Source organism: Dermacentor andersoni, chromosome 3, assembly GCF_023375885.2.
Source record: "Dermacentor andersoni chromosome 3, qqDerAnde1_hic_scaffold, whole genome shotgun sequence".
In the NCBI taxonomy this organism is placed as follows: domain Eukaryota; kingdom Metazoa; phylum Arthropoda; class Arachnida; order Ixodida; family Ixodidae; genus Dermacentor; species Dermacentor andersoni.
The window spans coordinates 118,255,346-118,280,951 of NC_092816.1; the positions used below are offsets into that span (position 1 = coordinate 118,255,346).

Here is a 25,606-nt window from a genome sequence, read left to right on the forward strand (position 1 = left end):
ATATATATAGCAAATGCCAGACGGGCACTATCATTTCAAGTGGGAATGCAGACAACAGTTCCACCATTTTAAAGACGAGCTGAATCAAGAAGCGCTTCACAGAATAAATGGTAGTCACGTTACAGCTGCGCAAAAAGCGGTCTACGAAGAACAGCAGCAGTAAAAGAGCAAGATAACTGCAGCGGTAAAGCAAAACTCATGGTGGGCACGAAACATAGGTGACACCAAACCCACACATCAGACGTAAGACTACCAAATGACACACTACTGACCAGCCGGTTACGGTAAGCGTAATGTGTTAACGGCACGGGAAGGCAAGGGTACCAGGACTTTGACTAATTTCGAATCTTAAGGTACTAATCTTATAGATTACATATGATTGTCGCACTTCCTAGTCACAGTCTTGTGGCCTTTATTTCACTGAGATTAAGAAAGCCTTAGGTGTGTTGACAATGTTAGATTAGGGAGAGAAGGAGCATGTGCCTTGTGACTGATGAAACTGAGACGGAAGCTGGCAGGACAGGGCACAATCATATTGGACGTGTCAAAACAACAATTGTCTTTAATTTTTCGTTTAAAGCCTGAGGCGGTTCTGAAGGTTGGAAGGTTTGTCGTCATGTGCGCACATAGGTTGTGGCATGGTTCGTTGCATGAATGGCAGCCTGAAGGAATTGGTTTCGTAGCTTTCGAAGAAGTAACCATACCGCTCAAATTTTTAATTCGCCAGTTAACCGCTATAGGTGGACTATACAAATATCCTTCGGAGGAGCTCGGTTGTTGTAGTGGCCGCTTCTTCGCTGCCTCTGAGAAGGTCGCAATTCAGTCAGCCATGTATATATTATATGCTTAATAGATCCGCGTGCCAGGGCCCAAGTTTTTGTATCTAGCAGACGAATTGTGGGTTAATCAATTGTTTCAGTGTCATTCTAGTGCCTATAAATGCATATTTCTTTCTTTCTGCCTATAGATACCCATTTTCTTCAGTACCTGATGATTCTTTTTGGGGGGCAGTCATGTTTTGAAACGCATTTGATTACTCCTTTGTGGAACTGCTAGCATTGCCAGACGCTGTTGCTACTGGCAACGCACAAGGCAATGACCTAGTAAATAAGCACTTGCGTTGTCAAGGTTATATTACATTTTGAGGGCTTCTCACCATCCGCTTGACCCTGGTCAGCAATGCCAGCAAGAAAAAAATACTATAAGAAAATGTCTCCTTTCATGGTAGCAGACGCAAAAAGTCCACGTCAAACTGCAAGCGCATCCTTGACGGAAAAAGGTGCAGAAATTTGAGAAAGGTGTATTGAAACTTGGAAACATTGTTGGCGGTAGATTGCAATACTGCGCGCGTGTTGCGGGGAAGCGTGCAAAACCAGCCGGAAGTACTGTCGACCGTAGCCATATGGTCTCATTTCTCGGCACTTCAGAAGGTTTTGGATTTGTGCATAAAAATCAGCCAATCGCGGCTTCTCTGATCAATGAATAACACTGACCCCCTCGCCTGTCCGCCCTATTTGCTATACTATTTTATTAGGTTCACGTAGGAGTACGCATATTCTTTTCCTGCTAGACTTAATAAAAGGTGAAACGCCTTGCGAAAGCCACAGCGATATAAAAGAGGTACTTACGGAGAGTTCTCTAAATAGTTTGCTACCGAAAGGGTGAGGTGGGGAGGGTGGTATAATAGCTCGAGTTTATTGCCTCCCATATATATGGCAGCTGGTGTCGAAAGTGTTTATGTAAAGTTGCAGTCGCATATATATATATATATATATATATATATTGTAAGCACTATTAACGTACTTCGTCGTTTTCATTTGTACATAGCCATCATCATCTTCACTGTTCTTCGACGTCTTCGCGCGTGAGCTGGGGGCGTTGCCTTTGGTGGAATAAACAGCGCTGGACAACTTGATCGGTCTCGGTATTATAAAGTGGTGGAGGTACGTCAAGATCCCGACGTCCTCTCGCGTTCCCGTCCTCCCTGGAGCTCCGTTCCGGTCGCCGCCTGCACCCAGCTACCCCTACAACAATGGACACTTCCGACCCCGGCCCTTCCGGCGCCTCAAACCCTACCACACAGACGACCCCACCTGCGGCGCCCTCTTGGACTGTGACGAGCCCTCAGCGCGATCCCCCTGTCTTTGCGGGACTCCGCGGTGATGACGTAGACGATTGGATCGACCACTACGACCGCGTGAGTTCTTGTAACAAGTGGAACGACACCCAGAAATTGAGGCACGTCGCCTTCTACTTGACCGGTGTTGCAAAGACGTGGTATTTCAACCACGAATCCGACATCGCGGATTGGTCCACGTTTACCTCGAAGCTGCGGCAAATCTTCGCTTCCTCGTCTGGCCGTGCAGAAGTCGCCAAACAGAAGCTGGGAACGCGCCGCCAACTTCCCCAAGAGTCTTACACCTCATACATAGAGGATGTCTTGGCTCTGTGCCGCCGTGCGAATCCTAGCATGACGGAAGCCGAACGCGTTCGCCACATCTTAAAAGGCATTGGGCCTGTCGCGTTCAACGCCTTAATCGTGCAAAATCCGGCTTCTGTCCAAGACATCACTTCAACGTGTCAACGCCTCGACGAGCTGCAGTCTATTCGTCTTCCACATGACAGCAGCGATCCTCAGGTTGCTCATTCTCCAGATCTACGTGCTCTTATCCGCACCATCATCCGCGAGGAGCTTCAACTACAAGACCTAAAGCGTCCCCCTGCTGCCTGCGCACCAACCCCCACCTTCGACTTGCGCGAGGTCGTAAAGCAGGAGTTGACAGCGATGACTACACCCACGACGCATCTTGCTCCGGTAGCGCGCTCCACCCCTACCTACGCGGATGTTGTTTCGCTACCCACCCCTACCGTGACTTCCGTGCCTACTGGCGTTTCCTATGACCATTTGGCTTCGATGGGAACCAGAGCACTTGCTGCGCCATCGTACCCTCAGTGGCGTCCACCTCGTCCGGTTTGTTTTTACTGTGGCATACGCGGCCATATATCTCGCTTCTGCCGCCGGCGCCAGCAGGATGAAAGGCGAGGCTATGCTGAGCACGAAAGAGACCGCACTCGCCGATCAGACGACTACTATCCCGGACCGCACTCATTCCCTCAACAGCGTTCTCCGTCTCCACCAGCTGCTCCCAATCTGCCTGATAGTTCCCGTTCGGCCAGACGTCGTTCTCCATCCCCTTACCGGCGCTCTACATCACCACTTCGTCCCACTTCCCATTTTGTCGACCAGCACTCGGAAAACTAACTGTTGCAGTTTTTGGAGGGGAAACTGCTTCTTATCGGTCTTCAAAAATTCCTCCTGTTCGCCCGGCCAACATGCTTTCTGTGACTGTCGAAGGTGTTCCCGCATCAGCTCTCATCGATACCGGTGCCGCCGTTTCTGTTCTTCGGAGTGATCTGTGTTCCCGGCTCCGTAAAGTAAAAACGCCTTATCTTGGACCTATTTTGCGTGGCGCTAATAATGCATTCATTCACCCTGACGGACAGTGTACTGCTCGTGTTCTCATCGACGGCATACGCCACCACATCGAGTTTATCATCCTTCCAACGTGTATCCATGAACTTATACTTGGTTGGGACTTCCTACATTCTGCTTCAGCCGTCATTTCATGTAGAGAAGAAGTTGTCCACATCACAGATACAGAGCTTGAACCTGTTGCGGACTCTTCACTTTCATGCGTGAACTTGGTCCTCGCTTCAGACTTCGTCCTGCGTCCTGGTCACGAAGACGTTGTAGCCGTAACGTCCAGTCAGATCGCCGACGGAGACGCCCTAGTCGCCCCTTCTTCCCGCTGTACTTCTCGCGGAATTCTCATTGCCACCTGTCTCGTCCGGTTTTCACGCGGCCGCGCCCTTCTGTCTGCTTGCAACACGACCCCAGATCCTGTGATGCTGCCCAAAGGGATGACTGTGGCAACCCTCGCCGACACTCAACCAATCTCTCTAGTCACGCTTTGCCCTTCTTCATCGCCAGCACCAACCTCAGGTTTGGATGATTCTTTCCCTCCTCCAGCCATTCTTGGTTCTGACCTAACAGCCGCGCAGTCCGAAGCCTTAATGGTGGTCTTGGCAAAACACAAAGCCTGTTTCGATAGCTGTTCCTCTGTGTTGAGCCAAACTCCTGCGGCTACACACCGTATCGAAACCGAAGGTTCCGCTATAATACGACGACGCCCCTATCGTGTATCGCCGTCCGAACGAAAGGTCATTGAACAACAGGTCGCTGACATGCTTGCGCGGAAGATAATACGACCTTCATCTAGCCCATGGGCGTCTCCCGTGGTCCTGGTAAAGAAGAAAGATGGCTCAGTTCGCTTTTGCGTGGATTATCGAGCGCTCAATAAGATCACACGCAAGGACGTATATCCAATACCTCGAATTGACGACGCTTTGGACACACTACAAGGGGCGGAGTATTTCTCCAGCATTGATCTTCGATCAGGATATTGGCAAATTCCGATGAACGAGACTGACAAAGAAAAGACCGCATTCGCTACACCGGATGGCCTTTATGAATTTAACGTGATGCCTTTTGGCCTTTGCAATGCTCCTGCCACATTTGAGCGCATGATAGACAACGTACTTCGTGGTCTAAAATGGAAGACATGCCTCTGTTATCTGGACGATATTGTCATCTTTTCGTCTGACTTCAGCCAACATCTTCAACGATTAGACGAAGTTCTCAAGTGCCTTGCGAATGCTGGTCTCCAGATCAATACAAAAAAATGCAAATTTGCAACCAAAACAATAAAAGTATTGGGTCACGTCGTCTCAAAAGATGGCATCCAGCCTGACCCCGACAAGATTAGTGCCGTTCTTCAGTTTCCTCGCCCCCAGCAACAGAAAGATCTACGTAGTTTCCTCGGCTTGGCGTCATATTTTCGTAGGTTTATACGCAACTTCGCAGCAATAGCAGCTCCTCTACACAAGCTACTGGTTACCGGTGCCTCTTTCACGTGGACTAGCGACTGCGAGTCGGCTTTTCAAGCTCTTAAGCGGCATCTTACTTCCGGACCAGTGCTTCGCCACTTCGATAATCGTGCCCCCACCATACTCCATACTGACGCAAGCGCACAAGGTATTGGCGCAGTACTTCTGCAACGTAATACAGCATCTAAAGAGCAAGTCATAGCATATGCCAGCCGAACACTTTCTCCAGCTGAGCGGAACTACACCATTACAGAGCAAGAGTGCCTGGCTATCGTTTGGTCGATTCAGAAATTTCGCCCATACCTTTACGGCCGCCACTTCACCATCGTCACCGACCATCATGCTCTGTGTTGGCTGTCATCAATGAAAAACATGTCAGGACGCTTAGGACGCTGGATACTCCGCTTGCAGGAATATGACTTCACTATAACGTACAAGTCTGGAAAACACCATCATGATGCAGACGCATTGTCTCGCTGCCCACTCTCACTCTCTCCAGGTAACGCGCCGTCGTCTTCCCAACCACGTCGTTCCGATGCTACGCCTGCCTCTCACCAACTCTCGATAACATCCCTGGGCCAAGTTACGCTTTCATCACGCTCTGATTTCGTCTCGCTTCAGCGGGCCGACTCCTACTGTCGAGCTCTCATGGATCGCCTTAGTGGGTTCGCCGAACCGCCCAACAGCCGCTTGCGACGCCAACTTCGACAATTCCGCCTTCAAGGTGGCGTGCTACACCGCTACATTTACCACCCAACAGGTCAGCGGTGGGTCCCAGTTCTACCTCGCTGCCTTCGTTTGCGGGTATTAGAGGCACTTCACGACGATGTATCGGCTGGCCACTTAGGCTTCCACAAGACTTACGACCGCATAAAGACCCGCTGCATGTGGCCTGGCCTATCCTCAACGGTGGCCAAATACATTGCCTCTTGTGCGTCATGTCAGCACCGCAAACGCTCGACATCCCCTCCTGCCGGTTTACTACAACCTCTCCCTTGCCCGGACGCACCTTTTGAATTTGTTGGCATTGATTTATATGGTCCCTTGCCGTTGACACCCTCCGGTCACCGTTGGATTGTCACTTCGGTCGACCATTTAACAAGATATGCCGAGACTGCCCCTCTGCGATCCGGCACCGCTTCTGAGGTCGCCGACTTTTTCTTGCGCGCCATCGTCTTGCGCCATGGGGCTCCTCGCGTTCTTCTCAGTGACCGTGGCAAGGCGTTCATTTCACAAGTCCTCGAGGAAGTTCTTCGAGCCACTAATACCGTCCACAAATCTACGTCCACTTATCATCCGCAAACCAATGGCCTTACTGAGCGCTTCCACCGTACGCTGTCTGACATGATTTCCATGTACATCCGTCCTGACCACACTGACTGGGATAAAATTCTTCCTTTTGTGACATTCGCATATAACACTGCTATTCAACGAACTACCGGCTTCTTCTTCGCCTAACGCGTCGCTTCCGGAAGATTTCGCTGCCCGAGTTGCACATTGCCGTCAAATCGCCCGGCAAAGCACAGAAGCTACCCAAGCTGAGCGCAAGCGTTACTGCGACAACAAACGCCGTGACCTACGTTTTCACCCTGGAGACCAAGTCCTGCTTTGGACTCCAGTCCGCACCCCAGGCCTCTGTGAGAAGTTCCTTCCACGCTACATTGGCCCATACACCGTTGTGCAACAAACATCTGCAGTGAACTATCTCGTTCGCCCAGTACACTCCGTCACTGACCGGCGCCGCCGGAATGCTGAAATTGTTCACGTCTCGCGGATGAAGCCCTTCACTCCCCGTTTAGATAATCTCTAATCTGCGGCCAGGCTGGCCGCTTCCATGACGGGGGGAAGTTAGTGTAAGCACTATTAACGTACTTCGTCGTTTTCATTTGTACATAGCCATCATCATCTTCACTGTTCTTCGACTTCTTCGCGCGTGAGCTGGGGGCGTTGCCTTTGGTGGAATAAACAGCGCTGGACAACTTGATCGGTCTCGGTATTATAATATATATATATATATATATATATATATATATATATATATATATATATATATATATATATATATATATGTAACGGTTCTTCTAACTGTACGTTGATTTGTGGACGTGTACTGTTGAACGCTCATTTTCTTACTCAAATCTTTTCTTGACTTCAATATATCAGACACGGATTTGAGTTTCTCTTAGCAGCTTCCGTCGCATATTTGGTGTTTTGCAGACTTGCCAACTTTACTTGATGCGTCAATGAAGACAGAAAAGTTTATCTATTAAATGCACACAGAACAAATGAAGCAAGCGTGTTGGCTACTGTAGGCGGCTTGACAAAGAGGGTCTTGTCGTGGCCACGGCGAAGCCATGTGAACGCTTGTCCATTGTGATTGCTGCCTTTGAGACCTCGCAAGTGAACGCTGTCAGTTTTCTTGCCACGCGAATGACAAAAACTCAGTGCAGGTCGTGGATTGCGATCACGTTTTAGTTCCTGTTAGGGCCCCTGGTGTGCCGAAATTGTTTAGTGCCTAAAAATCTGGTCTCTATTAATAGCTATGGACGAGCGGATTCTGTCTCGACTCAGGTGAACGCCCTAGGAAGGACTCGCATGCTCACAGTAGGTGACTTCACTTCACCAGGCCTCGACTACGTGACTCCTTGCGAGATGTTCTGTACATCGTGTGCACAGTGTTCATTAAAAGTAAAGGTGAATCAAACTGAAACTGACGTGAACGCGCACACTGTGCATTTTCAATGCTCGGCACAAGCAAAGTAATTCTTTCCAAACGAAGAGAGGAAGAATATATTCCTTGACCATGGACCTTTGCGTCAGTGAGTTCTCGACGACGAAACGAACCATGCTCGCTTCGTCGCTATACACAATCGTGGAGCAGCGATGAACAATTCTCGCTGCTGTTGTGTATTGCTATACAAAGTTGCAATGCACAATCGTCGTGCAGCCAACGACTGTGGTCATCCACTAACATGACTGTACACAACTAAAGCTAATTAAGTATGCACAGCTCATTGCGCAACACCTTTCACACGTAGTTGTAAGTGTGATCGAGTAAAGGCGTGACGGAGATAGGCAAAGGCTATCCGTTGTGATTGTCGTACCACATGGTGTTCTTATCGGCACTAGCTGCAGTAGAAAATAAGTAGTATTTTGACTTTACAGCTAATCCTGCGCACAAGTTCTGTTTCATGAAATCTTTATCACTTTTCCTTGCTTAGGTTATGCCCATGAGCCTTCTGGGCACATTGGAACAGGTAAATCTTGGAGGATTCCAAAAAGAGTTTACAGCTGCGTACGGCGCTTTTGCTGTGAAATACAAGAAGGGGTCCGCAGACGACGCACCGGCTTCCATAAAGGTAGAAGTCAGCATTGTAAAGGTAAGTGATCGCTGAGTTTCTTGCAAAATACGACAATGAAAACCGCAAGTACTAGTGGAGGCTGGTAACATTTAAGTATACTGTACAGTCCAAAGCAATAGGAAACATTGAGAATATCACGCGCCATCTATTGAGGCAGCAAAGCGTCATCCGCCAGCAAGGTTAAGGTACGGCAAATCGACACTGCTCGCTTGACAGCATAGTTGCATACATAGCTGCGGCTTTCATCATTGTAATATGGTGTCTTCCCACTGCTTTTCGCTTCTATAACTAAAGCAAGGAGCTCGTGATAACGCCGGAAGCGGGCTAAGCCATGTTCTGTGCGGCGATAAGCATAGTGAAATGGGCGAATAAAATAAATTCTGCACACTAAACAGCGGCCAACCCAGACGACTCATATCATTATGTTTGCCTGTATACTGTGACATGTATAAGAAATCCCTACCCCCCCCCCTCCCCCCTCCATCTTCCCCAATAAAACTCCACATGTTGTTTTTTGCCGCATCAGCTTCGTTTAAATTAGCATTCAAGGGCAATGCTTGCTTCCGTACGAGAAATTGTTTGAGGACGTCTACTTCATTTTTTTTGAAGCACCATTAAATTCTTGTTCTAGTGCTTGTTCTAGTGCTTAGACGGTGTGAGACGCGAATACTCTGTACGGTATCATTAAAGGCACTCACTACGGTGAGGGCGCCCGTCATGATAGCATATCAACTATTTTGTCGGTGTTTAATTGAGGGGTGCCCTTTTTATTCCGACGCGTGTTGTGTGCGCACACATTTGCTAGCCAGTGGCACCCACTCCCACTGAGGCGCACAGTAACAACGTAACAACGCGCCATTATTCACAGGTCTGCGGCTCCTAAAGCGGCATAGACATCAGGTCGCCACCCCCCTCCTGGGCTAGGCAATTGGTCGCTTCGCTTCCTTTGGCAGAAGCCCTCCGTGTCAGGCATGGGGGTGAAGCATAGGTCAAACGAGAAAAATAATGCCGGCAGACTCCACGCCCTGCGGGAATCGATGTTATGCGAAGAAGGGTGCTAACGAAGGTAACAAAACGACCATGAGAGCACCAAGACGTAGGCGGCTTTTTCATGTCACGGCGAAAAAGGACAGGATTTTCGTAGGATAGGCGGCTATTCTCTGCTATGGTCATGTTAACTTTCCAAGTGCTGTCGCTGAACCCAAGGGCTGCGAGAAGGCCAGAATACCCTAAATCGAACATTGGGAATATATCTTAGCATTCTAATAATACATGCTCCATTTGTTTCCCTAGCTTTACCGCAATAAGTGCATGCTTCTTCTTCCCTGCTGTATCTGGCTTTCTAAGTGAGTGTGCTGAGGCATCATGATCTCGCTTTGAAAAGTAATGAGCTTGCCTTTGAGATATCATAGATGGTTTCTTTCATGATTTCCCCTTTTTTTTTTCTCTTAAGTAGTTACTCGTATCCATGAATACTTTGTTTAGCGCAAAACAACAGACACAAGAAAGACGACAGGACAAGGCGCTACTCTTAACTGACATCCTTTTATTGCGTCACTCTTTTATAGACAGCTGAAACTAGAGGCTGAAACTAGAGCTGAAACTATTGTCCTGTCATCTTTCTTGTGTCTGTTGTTTTGAGCTAAACAAAGTATTCATGGATTCGCGCCAATTAGCCCGCCAACGCATTGTGCTAGTTACTCGTAGCAGCATTTTTTTCCATTTCCGCCACCCATGAGATTATATCAGCCCCTCTGACTTTCCGCTTGACGCTCTTTGTTGCCATGTTGCTCACCTTACCGGCCGCATACTTGCTGGTAAGCTTCCTGGTTCCTGTCCTCCACTGTGAATCAATGTTCTTTTTGCACAAATACCTGGACACTCTCCCAGCCCATTTACTTTCTCGCGTATTCCTCAGTCGTTCTTCACCAATTTTGCTCTGATCTTCCCTGCCCTTGCCCTCCTTACCGTGTAGTACATCATAAACAGCATGGGAGATAGAAGGCACCCCTGTGGAATGCGGATGCTCGGATGCCCTTCCGCGGATGGGCGGAGGCGAGCGCCATCTGGGGGTCCTGCAAGGAATTGAGCGGTGCAGCCTGCTCTGCGATTGGTAGAATCGCAGCGCGCGCCGTGCTGTGATTAGTAAAGAATTTTCGCTCACAGCGAACACACGACCAACGCACGAACAACACCGACTACGCCGGATATTGGCATAACGGGGCATTAAGACTGTCGCTTCAAATATCAGAGGAGAACTAAGCACTTCATATGAGTTGTGAATGCGAAAGCATTATTGTCCATCTGGATGGCGCTGAACGGTCCTTCGAGTTATGAACTCTTCGGGGACAAGCGAGCGCGTTGAGACGCTTAGCCAATGGCATGGTGCGTTTTGATTTAGCCTTACATAGGTGCAGTTTAAGCGCAGGCGAGAGCTTGCAGGGTGAAGGAACGCGTGGGTAACACTTCCGAAAGGGAGGTTGACGTGGCATCGCGTCGATGCCCTTTCCACTCACGCATCACTTTGGGCGCTTTCGCGGCAGCAGGTGGTCCCTTTCACCCTTCTCTGCTCCGTCCGCTCTCAGGACTTGGTGTCGCAGCCAATGGGAATTTAGGTGGTGTTTTTGGCTTGTCCAAGCAACCAACGCCGGCTTTTTCACTTTTTGGGACATTTGATGCTTTTGTATCGATAACGCAGCAACCTTTTAGAAAAAATTCTGACAACGAAGTTTGAACAGGCGACCTTACAATCATGAGCCTGATGCTTTTCCGCGGAGCCATGAAACGAGGCGGAAGAAATGGCTTGCTTGTCTTGTATGCTGTTGTCCGCGTCTTATTTCTTTCGCATAAAACCGTTCCTTAGAGCCATGTACCAACTAGACCGTCAATATACGTTACGAGATAGAAGAGTTTGTTATTACAAAGGTTCTAGAGTGGCCGCTGTTACCCGTCAATATAGTGTTATGGCTACAGTAAAGGGCACCCTCAATATAGTCAGTTGCATCTTTAAAAAAAAAGGTTATGTCAAAAATGCGCCGCTTGGCTTATGCAGAAAAGTACGGCGAGAGAATCACGAGGGTTGTGCTATGGTTGGGATTGGACCGTGATGCTCACTGTTTGGACGGATTCGTGCTTGTAGCCAAGAAAGCGTGCAGGACTTTTCCCACAACGTATTGTGGTGTAGAAACCCGAGATCCTTTCCAGAAACGGAACTCTCAAATGTTATACAACCAATTAAAAGGAAAAACAAGCCCAATAAATAAATAATGGGACACAAAATCTAAGCTATCCTTGTCGGCACAATGTCAAAGCTGCAAGACACCGATCGTCAGAAATAGCGTGCGCTAGTATTCCTGGAGCCAACGGGGAAAGATACTCGGCACAAGAGCTTCTGCTTTCTCTCCTAATAGGCAGTCGAGAAGATAACCAACAAGTATTAGGCACAGGGAAAGCTCTGACCATCATTTTTCGTAGCAGATACTCACGACACCTGAACAGCGATGGCGCGCGATCAGGTCTCACCACAAGCGCATGCGACGGCGGCAGCAGCGTTGGATATTAAATCAAACAGAACGGGCTGCTGTGAACGTGTAACATCATTTCAGACTTTCGTTTATTGGTGCTTGATCGAGGCATGTGATCACCACCTCCACTGTCGCGAAAGGGAGGACGTCGAAAACATTTAGAATAAAGATAAAGCACATCGCGTAATCTGCTGCCATCGTTATTTTATTACCATCCGGTGGAAAGAGGTGACTCTACGGGTCTCAGTCGTGAACTGCCCTGTCCGCTGTTTTATAAGAGTTCGCGCTAAACATCGTGCTGATGTTTCAGAGTGCGATAAGTGATCATTGGTATTTACGATGCACGATACTAAATAAATGAATGGGATTCAGGGCAACAGGAATAATAGCCTGCTTCGCGTTAGTGTGTGTGTGTGCGTGTGCGCGTGCGCGTGCGTGTGTGTGTGTGCGCGTGCGTGTGTGTGTGTGTGTGTGCGTGTGCGTGTGCGTGCGTGTGTGTGTGTGTGTGTGTGTGTGTGTGTGTGTGTGTGTGTGTGTGTGTGTGTGTGTGTGTGTGTGTGTGTGTGTGTGTGTGTGTGTGTGTGTGTGTGTGTGTGTGTGTGTGTGTGTGTGTGTGTGTGTGTGTGTGTGTGTGTGTGTGTGTGTGTGTGTGTGTGTGTGTGTGTGTGTGTGTGTGTGTGTGTGTGTGTGTGTGTGTGTGTGTGTGGTAACAGCATTTATCTAACCATCTAGAAAATCGATTGACGCAGGACAGGGGTAATTGCAGATCGCAGGGAGAGAGGCCTTCGTCCTGCAGTGAACATAAAACAGAATGATGATGATGGTGATGATGATCTAGTTAAGAGCGCCTCCTGGGTTTGACAACTCTGTTCCTTCGAATAATTTGAAAAGCGACCTCTGCGCGAATAAAATGCCCGCATGAGCACTTCCATGTTCTGGAGAGCGTGTGACATTGATATGGTTCAGCTATGCACGACTAATTTTTGTATTGACGCCATTAACGAATCGAATCTGCGAAAAGAGTAGATAATCGTTTATGTAGTTCTTGTTAGTTTCAACGTACGTTATATCTGCACAAAACAAATAAAATTGAGAATACTTCCGAAAGCTGTGTGATGTGTATTTTATTGCCTGTCGGCATTGCAACATCACACAGGAGACAAAACGTAGAGCAAAACACAGCGTTTGAAGAATACTACGCGTAATAAAAGGATGCTAGTTGTATTGATACATATAATTTAGCTATAATATAAAGTATATACAGCAACAAAGCTATAAACACGATATTTCACATGCAAAAAACATTCGCTTTCCTCGCCTTTAGTCTCACACCTTCCGTCAACTCCTGTATTCATGGGAAATAATAATAATAATAATAATAATAATATTAATAATAATAATAAGTTATTTGTTATTAATCATTATTATTGATTATGTATATATATATATATATATATATATATATATATATATATATATATATATATATATATATATATATATATATATATATCATTTATATTATATTATATTTTATTAAATAATATTTAATTAATTAGAACTAATAATTATTAATAATCATTAATTAATAATTAGTCCTCATTAATGACAGAAGAACGGCTGTTACAGCTGAGCTTACTTAAGCCATCCTGCAGTATAACCAGAGAGTTCAACGGAGGACCACTGCCTACCATCCGCTGACGGATGGCCTAACGGAACGACTGAACAAGACGCTTGCCTATATGCTAGCGATATACTTCGACGTCGGAAACAAGGCGTGGGATGCCGTAATTCCGTTTGTGTAATTTGCTTACAACATGGCTGTGCTAGAAACAACACATATCACGTCGTTCAAGCTGGTTTGTGGAAGGCACCTGACGAACACCCTCGACGCCATGCTGCCGATGAAGAATATGTCGACATCGCCACCCATCTCGAGCGCGCCGAAGAAGCCCGACAGCTCACCCGCTTGCTCTTCAAGAACCGGCAAAGACTGACAGCCACCACTACAATCTTCGACGACGCTACGTGGAATAACAGCCTGACGACTGTGTTTCGGTTTGCACAGCGATACGCCGACGAGGATACAGCAACGTCATTTCGGACCCTACAAGATCGCCTGCCGTATTAGGGAACTGGACTATGAGGTCGTGTCAGACGACATTTCGCAATCACAGTGGCGCCAGCACGATCTGAAGTGATCGACGCGGCTGGTCTTAAGCCATTTCAAGCCCGCGGACGAACATTGTTATTTTGTTGTATCTTTACTGCGGCTGCTTTTCGGGGTCGCGTTTGTGTTCGTTTACGTGTACTTGCTTCTTTCGTCAGGTGACCGCGTTTCACCGTCTAACAAATGTTATTGCTCAGCGCAGGACGCGTCAGCATGTATCAGTAGTTTCTGGAATGCTATCGGCGATTCTATCTGCTGTCTGTTGTCACTGGACCTTGCGTAATCTGGTTTGCACGTATGCGCAACGCGAGTTGTATAATATTTTCTGGAAGACAAGCGGGCACTAGTGTTGGTTCTGGGATCTTCGATGACTCGGGTATACACAAAACATACACCACGCTACAGATACATACTACACAGGCATATTTCAGACTTCCTTGTTAATAACAATATTGTATCTAACTTTCAACATAGTTTTCGTTGTGGTTACAGTACTACCACTCAATAGAATTTAGTCACGACATTGCGCTTTATTTAGGTTGCCATATTGGTTCTATGTTTATTGACCTCTCCAAAGCTTTTGATACAGTTACTCACTCCAAACTTTTATGCAAGCTTGACTCAATATTTAACAATCCTTCTCTTGTTCATTGCATCGCAAGTTTTCTCACCGGCTGTTCACGAAGCTTTTATTTTCGGAACACTAACTTTTCTGCTGTTGACGTAACATCCGGTGTGTCGCAGGGTTCAGTACTAGGGTCACAACACTTCTTGCTTTACATCACCGATCTATCTTGTAGTATACCTGTCAATATACGTGTACACGCGGACGACTGCGTGTTTATCAAACTATCACCTCACCTAAAGATCATATTTTTCTTAACGATTCCTTCGATCATTTCGGCCAATGATGTAAAACCTGGCAAATGACCATAAATTTTAAGAAAACCGTGTACTTGCCATGTTGTAGGCGTACGTTTCCATCCACGTTTCCTTATGCATTTAATGGTTGCGTACTGGAAAAAAGTGTCTGAATATAAATACCGGGATCCTTATTTTGCTAACATGTACTGGCCTCATCATATCAATTATATTTGTAATAAAGCACATAAAAAGCTAGGCTACTTTCGGCGTACTCTGCGCATCGCTCCTTTAAAAGTTAAAGTAATCACTTACAAAGCGTCTTGTGCGCGCAAGGGAGAAAAGCGGGGAGGAAGCGCGCCGCATTCCGTCGCGCGCGATACATGAGGGGGAAGGGAGGAAGGGGAGCGGCCGGATCTTGAGGTTATGTGATCTGTGAATCTGTGTTTGCGCAACATGTTTATTTACTTTGTTTGACGGATTATATGAAGTCACTTTTTCTTAGATGATCATCATCAATAACAACATCAGTCTATGTTATGTCTACTACAGGAGGAACGTAGACGGTCTCAAATTATCCCTGTCCTGCGCCCGCCAATTCCAACTAGTGCCCGCGAATTTCCTAAATTCATCGCCCCACCTAGTTTTCTGACGCCGTCGATTGCGCTTGCCGTCTCTTGGCACCCATTCTGTAACACCAATGGTGCACCGGTTATATAACCTCCGCATAACATGGCCTGCCAAGCTCCATTTTTTTCTCTTGATGTCCATTAGGATATCGGCTATGCCCGTTTGCTCTCTGAACGAAACCACTCTCTTTCTGTCTTTTAACGTTATGCCTAGCATTTTTCGTTCCATTGCTGTTTGTGCGGTGCTTAACTTGTCCTCAAGCTCCTTTTTCTAAAAATATCTGCCCCATATGTCAGCGCCGATAAAATGCACTGATTGTTAACTTCCCTTTTCAATGATAATGGTAAGCGTCCAGTCAAGAGCTGACAATGTCTGCCGTATCTGCTCTAACACAGTGCCGTTCTTCCAGAAATTTTCTTCTTATGATTAGGGTTCCCTGTGAGTAATTGACCTAGGTAAACGTACTCCTTCACAGACTCTAGAGACTGACTGGCAGTCCTGAACTCTTGTTCCTTAGCCCGGCTATTCATCATTATCTTTGTCTTCTGCTTAATCATCTTCAACCCCACTCTTGCACTTTCTCTGTTAAGGTCCTCAATCATTTGTTGTAATTCGTCTCCAGTGTTACTGAACACGACAATGCCATCTGCAAACTGAAGGTTTCTGAGATATCCGCCGTTCATCCTAGCTCCTAAACCTTCCCAGTTTAATACCTTGAATACTTCTTCCAAGCAGGCAGTGAACAGTAGTAGATTGTGTCTCCTTGTCTGATCCCCTTCTTTATAGGTTCTTCCTACTTTTCTTGTGTAGAATGAAGGTAGCTGTGGAATCTCTGTAGACTTTTTCAAAGATATTTACGTAAGCGGCCTGTACTCTCTGAATACACAACATCTGTATGACTGCTGGTATCTCTACTAATTCAAATGCCTTTTCGTAATTTATGAAAGCCATATGAAGAGGCTGACTGTACTCTGCTGATTTCTCGATTATCGTATTAATACATAAATGCGATCACTCGAAGAGTATCCCTTCCTGAAGGCAGCCTGATGCCTTGGTTGACTAAACTGCAGTGTTACCCTTATTCTATCGCTATTTATCTTGGTCAATACTCTATATAATACTGGGAATTAGCTAATGAGCTGATATTTCAATTCTTTAACGTCTTCTTTTCTGTAGATTAGTATAAATTTGGCCTTCCTTCATTTCACTGGGATCCTAGAAGTCAATAGACACTTCGTATGCAGAGACGCCAGTTTTTCAAGCATTATGTCTACTCCATCTTTGATTAAACTGACCGTCATTCCATCTTCTGCCACTTTCCCCCGTTTCATGTCTTGCGAGGCGCTTCTAACCTCATCGCTAGTTATAGAAGGAGTCTCTGCAACCTATTCATTACACTTTCGAATGGACGTATCATGGGTCCTCTGGGTACTGCACAAATGTTGCGACGCCTGGTTCTTCAACCTCGACCGGCGTTACTATTGGGTAACGTGACGTTGTCGGCCGGCTGCAGGCGTCCGGTAGACTATGTCGACCAGGCAGGGACGAGATTAATTCTAGTGCGAAACTTGCACTGTTTATTCTACGGCTAGTGAAGGATATTGAAGAATACATTGAATGAAATCCAAAAGTACATTGCAGGGCTGCTTAAATAGGCCCACTAAAATCGTAGGCGGGATCTTGCTCACGTCAACATCACGTGACAGGCACTGTGTCTGGTCGGGGATAGGCGGCGGATCCCTTCTGCCAGGTGACGTTGCACGTGCTTGCATCCTCTGGCAGCAACCCACGGAGTCTGGTCGGGGATGGGCGGCTGATCCATTGTCTCAGGTGACGTTTGCACGTGCTTGCCTTCTCTGGCGGCAATCCACGGAGTCTGGTTGGGAATAGGCGGCTGATCCTTTATCCCAGGTGAAGTTTGCACGTGGTTGCCTCCTCTGGCTGCAACCCAGGGGTCCTCTCTGTTTCGCGGAAAGCGTTCTCCCCTAGAGTTAGACAGTTCGCGGAAAGAGTTCTGCCCTTGGTCGCACACGCACAGACAAAAAGGGACCCGAAATCACTGCGGGGCGCCCGCCAGACGAGCAATCGCTGGAGATAACTATAGCAAATTAGGAATCCATCCTCCGTTACGGCTAGGCATGGTCTTTGAGCATCGTTTTTGCCCGGGATGTTACACGCCAATCGTAACAGCATCTCTGGAGGGGGAGGAAAGTCCAAACGCGTAGGGACCAGCAGCCACTGGACGAAGGATCGGCGTTTCAGCACCAGAATTTTCCTCAGGGGTGACGAACCATTGGTTCGTAGCTCGTTGATTCCTGGGAGTGGCTCATGAGTCCTTGTGGCGCTCTCCTATGCCTTTTCTCCCTGATCCGGTCTGGTGAAACTGGGCTTGCAAACCAGTCTCACAACTTTTCGTCCCCTGTTCGGGCAAGCAATCACCCCAGAACAGTGCCGCACCCACAACCACAAAGCAAGCGAGCAGAAGTCCCCCTCCATGATACACCACGCTTCTACAAAAAAAAAAAAAAAAACACAGCTACTGCTTTCCCATCCCTTTTGCGCGTACTCCCCCCCCCCCCCCCCCCAACACTAAAAACAGCCATTTCTTCAAAGCGTCAAGACCTGGTTGCTAAAATCAGCTAAAGATCAACTAAACTTCGCAATAATATAAAAAAACGTATGATAAAATAACAACATAAGAATGCCACGGAAACCAGAGTGTGCATGAGGCTTTCGCTACTATAGGGGCAACGACTCAGACCGTCGGCATTGCCGTTATATCCAAGGTGTACTGTTGAAGACCCAAGCTCCAGCGCAAAAGACGGCTCTTTTTTTGTAGACGTGCACTGTAGCCATGTGAGGGGACAGTGGTCAGTCTCTCTGGTGAACCTTGAATCAGCGATATAGCAAGCTAGCTTCTGCACCGCCCATACCACGCAGGCGCATTCCTTTTCTGATGCACTGCATGCTGCCTCACGAACTGAAAGATTTCTACGGGCGTACAGTACGGGGTGTTCATTTTCGTCATTTCTCTTTTGACAAAGCACCACCCCCGTATCGCGGTCGATGGCATCACACTGAAGAATGGATGGCTTAGAGTAGTCGTGCGCTTTCAACACTGGCTGACTCGTTAGTGCTTTCTTCGGCATACTGAAAGCCTTTTCTTTTGCGTCATCCCACTTTACCGTTTGCGGTGCTGTTTTTCTGAGAGCATCTGTGAAAGAACTTGCAATCTCGAAATACGCGGGATATATCTTTGGTAATAACCTGCCAAACCAAGGAATGACCTTATGTCCCGTACGGTGCGTGGTTGCGGGAAGTTGTCTGTTGCGGCCAGTTTAACCTCTGAAAGCCAGCGATGGCCTTGCCATTTTACATGACCTAGATAAGCTACCTCCGCGCGCCACAATCGGCATTCGGAAGCCTTGACAGTTAAGGTAGCCTCTCGTAGACGACACAACACAGTTCGCAAGTGTTGCATATGGTCCGCCCATGATGAAGAAAAGATTGCTATGTCATGGAGATACGGAAGTGCAAATTCCTCCATTCCCCGTAGCACCTGGTCCATAAGGCTAGAGAAACAATAGGGAGCATTTTTCAATCCAAAGTTCAGGACTTTCGGACGAAAGGTTCCCATCAGGGAAATAATCGCCCCAAGCCTGCTTGCCCTCTCGGTCAACGGAACTTGCCAGTACCTTCTGACTAAATCGAGCATAGAGATGAAATTAGCCTGCTCACTCTCTCAAGCCTTTCTTCTTTATGCGGTATTGGTGAGGTCTGGTTCTTCGCGATTAAGTTGAGCCTGCAGTAGTCGATACACGGCCGCGGCTTCTTTCCTGGGACCTCAAACAAGATATGAGTCGAGGTATAATCACTCTCTCCTGGCTCGATTACACTTAGCTCTAACATCTTGTTTATTTCAGCGGCCTTGACTTGACGTTCACGGGGTGAAACGCGATAAGCTTTCGAACGAAATGGGTCCGATGAGGTTAACTGGATATTGCGAACGATCGCAGTGATCCTGCCAGGTGTGTCTGAACATATGTCTTTAAATTCAAACACGAGTTCCTTCAGTTCGGCCCTTTCATTGGGATTCAACTCCGCCTGCTCTACTAGCCTGTCAATGGTCTCGTGGATGTCCTTTGCCCCCATTACTGATGTTAATTCCAGAAAGTAGACAGACATCTCCTCAGCTTGGTTTAGCGACATGTTCACAATGGCATCCCTATGCCGGTAGGGTTTAAGGAGATTACTGTGGTACAATTCTGATGTCTTTTGTTTTCCCAGTACCTTGATTACGTGGTTTGTTTATGATAATTTCTGAATTATGTCAACGGATCCTTCCTATTCAACCTGTAGTTTGTTTTTCAAGGAGGGTTTCAGAATCATTACCTTTTCCCCAACTTCAAAGCGTCGCGGTCGAGCTGTCCTGACATAGTAACGCTTAGCATTGCTTTGCGCCTTGCGCATTTCCCACCCTGCTAATTGTTGAGATGTGTGCAGTCATTCTAACAGCTCTAGCACGTATGCCACGTCCAAAGGGTCATCCGCCCGGCTTTCTCAGGCTTCTCGTACAATTCGAAGAGGGGACCGAAGGCAGCGACCGCAAACCAGCTCTGAAGGTGAAAAAAACCTGTTGACTCGTGTGGTGCAGTTCGAAGCGTGAACATTGATGCAGGAAAAGAAACCTCCCAATCGGCTTTGTGCTCATAACAAAGGGCTCGCAAAAGCCGTTTCATGACTGAGTGGACTTATTCTACCGCGTTTGACTGCGGCTGGTACATTGAGCTATGAATAATTTTAATATCGCATGTTTCCAGAAACGTCGAGGTCAGTGCGCTCGTAAAGACGGATTCTTGATCAGACTAGATTTCTGCGGGAAAATGTACAGGCGCGATAATAGACATAAGCGCGCTGACGATCTCCACCGAGCTTAGTTCTTTGAGGGGCACCGGCTCTGGGAATTTCGCTACGGGGCATAGCATAGTGAGAATATGCCAATAGCCAGAATGCGTTGCAAGAAGTGGCCCCACTGTGTCTATTATGAGCCTGCGAAACGGCTCCGTGATAAAGGGAACAAGTTTCATTGGCACTTTACCCTTGTCTCCGGGCTTGCCTGTGCGTTGACATGTGTCGCAGCTTCATACGAGTGCTTCCACTTCCCAAAAGCAGCCTGGCCAGTAAAATTCCTGCTGTAAGCGGCCCTTTGTTTTCCGAATGACCAGATGCCCTGTCCAAAAACCCCATGAACCAGGTACAGGAGCTGCTCGCGATATGGATGCGGCACCACGAGTTGGTCGAATTGCACTCCATTTCGACTGGCGTACTTTCTATAGAGTATGCCTGCCCTCCTGAGGAACATTACGTTCTGTTTGGCCATACCTTCTTTCGCGTCTGGCCTTAGGTTGTGCAGCGTGGCATCTTTTTCCTGCTCAGGAATCAATGTGGCAGGGCTTCATTCAATAACTTTCTTCTGCATTCTGCCTCGCGAGATATTACAGGCTCCGGCGCTTTCCTGACCTCTTCATTAGATAGTGTACTTTCCGCAATATCCCCTATAGGGCGGTCCTGTTTCGTGCTGGTTGATGAATACTCCGTCAAACCTGTTTCCTCCACCCCTGGACATGCGTACAGTGCTTTGACCGCGAGCTCCCTTGCCTTGGAATGAGTTAAAGCTTGTACTATTCCTTCACTAAACCGGATTCTCCTGCCTGGCAACAAATCCTCGGATTTGTTAGAAAACCCATATGGATACTGTGGCGGGAGATGCGCCGAGATGGCGGCTTCGGTGCCTAGTACTCGAAAAGGGCCTTCGATGCGATTCTTTGCCACAGGGAGACAAACACTGGAGGCCTCTACGGTTTGCCTTATCCAAGCAACATTCTCCCATGAACTTGCCTTCCTCCGCGTACGACGGGTGTACCACTTCCATTGTGGCTGCTGAGTCGCGAAGCACCCGACGGTTTGCCGTTGACCATAAAGTATTGATTGTACGGTTCTAGCTGTTTCAGATTTTCCTCGTTACTACTTAGTGACATCCACACTAGTTTGAGATTTCCACACCCCACAGAGATATGTTCCGTTTGCTGGCAGTTGTAGGAAACTACGGCTATCTTTACCTTGAAAGCTTTTTTCTTTTGCTTTTCTGCCCTCTGTTCGGGGGACACCTCCTTTCCCTTGCTCATCTCGTCACTATTTTTCCTCCGAATCTGACCTTTCCTTTGATTTATAGTGCCTCGACTTTGACCATCGCTCTGGCTTGTCGGGTCTGTATTTATTCATCTCCTTCGCAGGAGCTTCTTTGCCTTCGAACACATGGCGAGTTACGTACTCCTCAGCGAGATCGGCTGCTCTCGTGATAGTGTCCACGCCTGGCCTATCGTGAACCCAATATTTGATGTTTTCTGGCAGTCGGCGGTAGAATTGTTCTAATGCAATGCACTGCATTGTCTTTTCGGCGTTGCCGAGTGCACCCTCTTCGCTGAGCCATTCTTTGAGGATTACATCCAAGGCTTATGCGAAATCCGAGTATGACTCACTTTTGGTCTTCTCGACCTCCCAGATTTTTCGCCTGAATGCTTCTGCTGGCAATGTATACCTTTTAACCAGATTCGCTTTGACTTTATCAAAGTCCTCTGCTTCTTCGTTCCCCATGCAGGCAATGATATCAGCTGCCTCACGTGGCAGCAACGTGAGCAGTTACGGCCACGTGTGTCACGCTGCACCAGAAAAAGACATATGTCCCCTCCTGCTTCGTAGAGTGCCATCGAGTCTGTCATTCCGCGCTCGCTTTCTCGTGCTTCTGAGCTAGGTCTGGTATTTTGAGCCTTCAGAAACTCAATATCTAGGCGCCTCATTTCGAGGTCGCGCTCTTCTTTGGCTTATAGGCGCTTACGTTTTTCCTTTTCCTCCTTATCCGCAATGCTATCTAGGCATTCCTTCAGTTCATCGTCGTCTGCCCCGATCGCTTCGATCATCTCAATGATCTCCGGCTTTCGTTTTGATTCGGCAATTTGGAGGCTCAACTTTCTAGCCAAGCTAAACAATTCCGGCTTCTTTAGTGCCTTGAAGTCCATGGTAACCCTTAGTGATGCTAACTCTTCGCTCTATAATAACCTCGATGTACTCAAAACTTACGTCAGCGGTTAAAGATAAATCACTGCTCTGTACTTCCCCCCAAAATACGTAAAGCCAAGTGCTATCTTAGTGAAGAAACGCCATGCACTCACCATATATTCATGAATCCTGACACCTTCCTTCCGAACGTTGTCACCAGGACGAAGAGGAGACGATCTCTTAGATGTTCAAAGTTGAGGTCTCCAGGGTTGCGTATCCCATCGCTGCCAACCAGTTGTTGTGACGCCTTGTTCTTTAACCTCGACCGGCGTTACTATTGGGTAGCGTGGCGTTGTCGGCAGGCTGCAGGCGTCCGGTAGACGATGGCAACCAGGCAGGGACGCGACGATTTCTAATGCGAAACTTGCACTGTTTATTCTACGTTTGGTGAAGGATATTGAAGAATACAATGTATCAAATCAAAAAGTACATTGCGGGGCCGCTTAAGTAGGCCCACTAAAATCGTAGGCGGGATCTTGCTCACGCCAACGTCACGTGACAGGCACTGTGTCTGGTCGGGGATAGGCGGCGGATCCCTTCTGCCAGGTGACGTTGCACGTGGTTGCATCCTCTGCCGGCAACCCACGGAGTCTGGTCGGGGATGGGCGGCTGATGCATTGTCTCAGGTGACGTTTGGACGTGCTTGCCTCCTCTGGCGGCAACCCACGGAGTCAGGTAGGGGATGGCCGGCTGGTCCTCTCTTCCAGGTGAAGTTTGCACGTGCTTGCCTCTTCTGTCGGCAACCCGGGTGTCCTGTCTGGTTCGCGGAAAGCGTTCTCTCCTAGAGTTGGACAGTTCGCGAAAACGGCTCTCCCCTTGTTTGTACACACATAAAGGGGCACGAAATCGCTGCGGGGCGCCGGCAGACTGGGAAGCACTCGAGACAATCATAGCAAATTAGGAATCCATCCTCCGTTTCGGCTAGGCATGGTCTTTGAGCATCCTTTGCACCCTGGGTGCTACACGCCAACCGTAACAAGTCAGTATAGAATTCTTCCGCTGCTTTTACTGTACATTTGAGATCACTGACCATATTATCCTGCTTATCCTTCAGTCCATACATCTTGGGTTCTCCTTTGGCAAGTTTCTTTCTCACTGATTTCGCGCTGCGTCCATTTTTTACGGCTTCCTGAGTGTTTCTCACGTTATAATTCTTATCTCTTGATTCGGAAATTTTCATTGTTTTCGTTTCTTTATTATGTCCTTTGTTACTTGGGAGTTCGCCTTCCGGTTGCCTTGGTGCCTTACCATCACTTCAATTACTGCCTGTGAAGCCAGCATAGTTGCAGTTTCGTTCATTACCTTTATGTCATCTTCATCTCTCTTTTGAAGGCTGAATATTTTTTTGCAAGTGCCAACCGGTATTGGTGTGCTTTTAACCTTACTGCGTGTACGTTCGCCTGTTTATTCGTGACCAAATTTATTTTTTCAAGTTCAGGAGAATCCTGGACCTTACGAACCTATGATCACTGCCCTTTACCTAACACTTCAACATCTTTCATTATGCTGGGATCGGTAGAAGGTACGAAATCTATTTCATTTCTTGTTTCATTATTATGGATATTGCAGGTTCACTTTCTGTTGCTACGCTTCTTGAAGAACGTGTTAATTATTCGCAGCTTATTCTTTTCCTCGAATTCGACCAGCATCTCTCCTCTAGCGTTCCTATAATCGGCACCCTAGTTGCCAATTGCTTAGATATGTATATTTATTGGAGACTAATACGTGCATTTAAATACCTTTTTTGCAAGGTTTTGTGTATGCGTGCAGTAAACTTTGTTTTCTGTGACACTTTTTTTGCCATTTCTCAGGCTGTATCTTTACATTTGTGCATTCCATTGTATATTCGTATTTGTAATGTACCATGGCGACTCAAATGAAAGAGAGTCAACCCGCCCCGCGCAGTAATGGTTCAGTTGCTTATCGGTGAGGCATGCGCGTAGCACACATGCATCTCTCATTTACAGCGAACATTGCGTTTCATTGACCACTGTGAAGCGTTGGAGAAAACGGTGCAATGAAGGACGTGACAGTTGCAAAGACGTTCCAAGACCGGGCCAAAGCCACCACGCAATCACCCCCATCTCACTTGCAAGGGCTGATGAGCTGTTTAGACAAGAACAGACGATAAGCATAGATCAACTGGCAAAGCGTGTGAACTTCAGTCACGGCTCGGTTCACAGCATAATTCATGAACATCTCGATTATCGGCTCTTGCGTGCGCAATGGATGCCCATGATTTTGAACCACCCCCAGGAGGCGGAAAGGTTCGGTGCTGCTTTGACTCCTCTGATCCGGTATCACAATGACGGTGACGACTTCTTGTCTGCAGTTGTGACTGGGGAAGAATCATAGTGCCACTACTACGGGCCCCAAACACGACGGCAAAGCTTGCAGTGGAAACATTTGAATTCACCCCCACTGAAGAAATAAAAGGCCGTCATTTCCGCCAAAAACGTGTTGTTGACTTCTTTTTCAATCGTCAGGGGCTATTACCGAACGAATTTGCTGAACCTTGAGATACTAGCAATCGTTTCCGATATTGTGAAACGCCAGACCGTCTGCGTGTCGCAATCAAGAACAAACGACGTGGGAAATTGACGAATGGAACCATTTTGCTCCACGAGAATTCCCGTCCCCACGTCGCTGATGCGGTTGGCACAAGACGGGCGAAGTTCAATTGGCAAACGCTGCAACTTCCGCCATACAGCCCATACCTGTTACCTTGCGACATCCACATTTGGGGGCAACTGAAAAAACAGCTCAAAGGAACCAGATTTGTGTCTGACGATGGCTTGAAAGAGTTAGACCTGTAGAACCAAAGAAGTTTTATGAGACAGGAATCACGCGACTCGTTAGTCAGTGGGACATATGTCTAAATGCTCATGGAGACTACTTTTAAATAAAGTACCCCGTTAGTTATATATTCGCATTGGCTGACATTCATGTGACTCGCCCTCGTATATTTTGAAGAACTCCTACTTATTTATATGTGC

The 25,606-nt window shown here is 47.4% G+C and overlaps 1 protein-coding gene across 1 annotated transcript in view; it reads left to right on the forward strand.

The window, feature by feature from the left end:
* The window catches only part of LOC126539092 (uncharacterized), a 175,331-nt gene that overhangs the window by 69,884 nt on the left and 79,841 nt on the right, over positions 1-25,606 (forward strand). Inside the window, exon 9 of the mRNA XM_050185811.2 lies at positions 8,169-8,327. Coding sequence (XP_050041768.2) covers positions 8,169-8,327 — 159 coding nt within the window. The remainder of the gene's footprint in view (positions 1-8,168; positions 8,328-25,606) is intronic.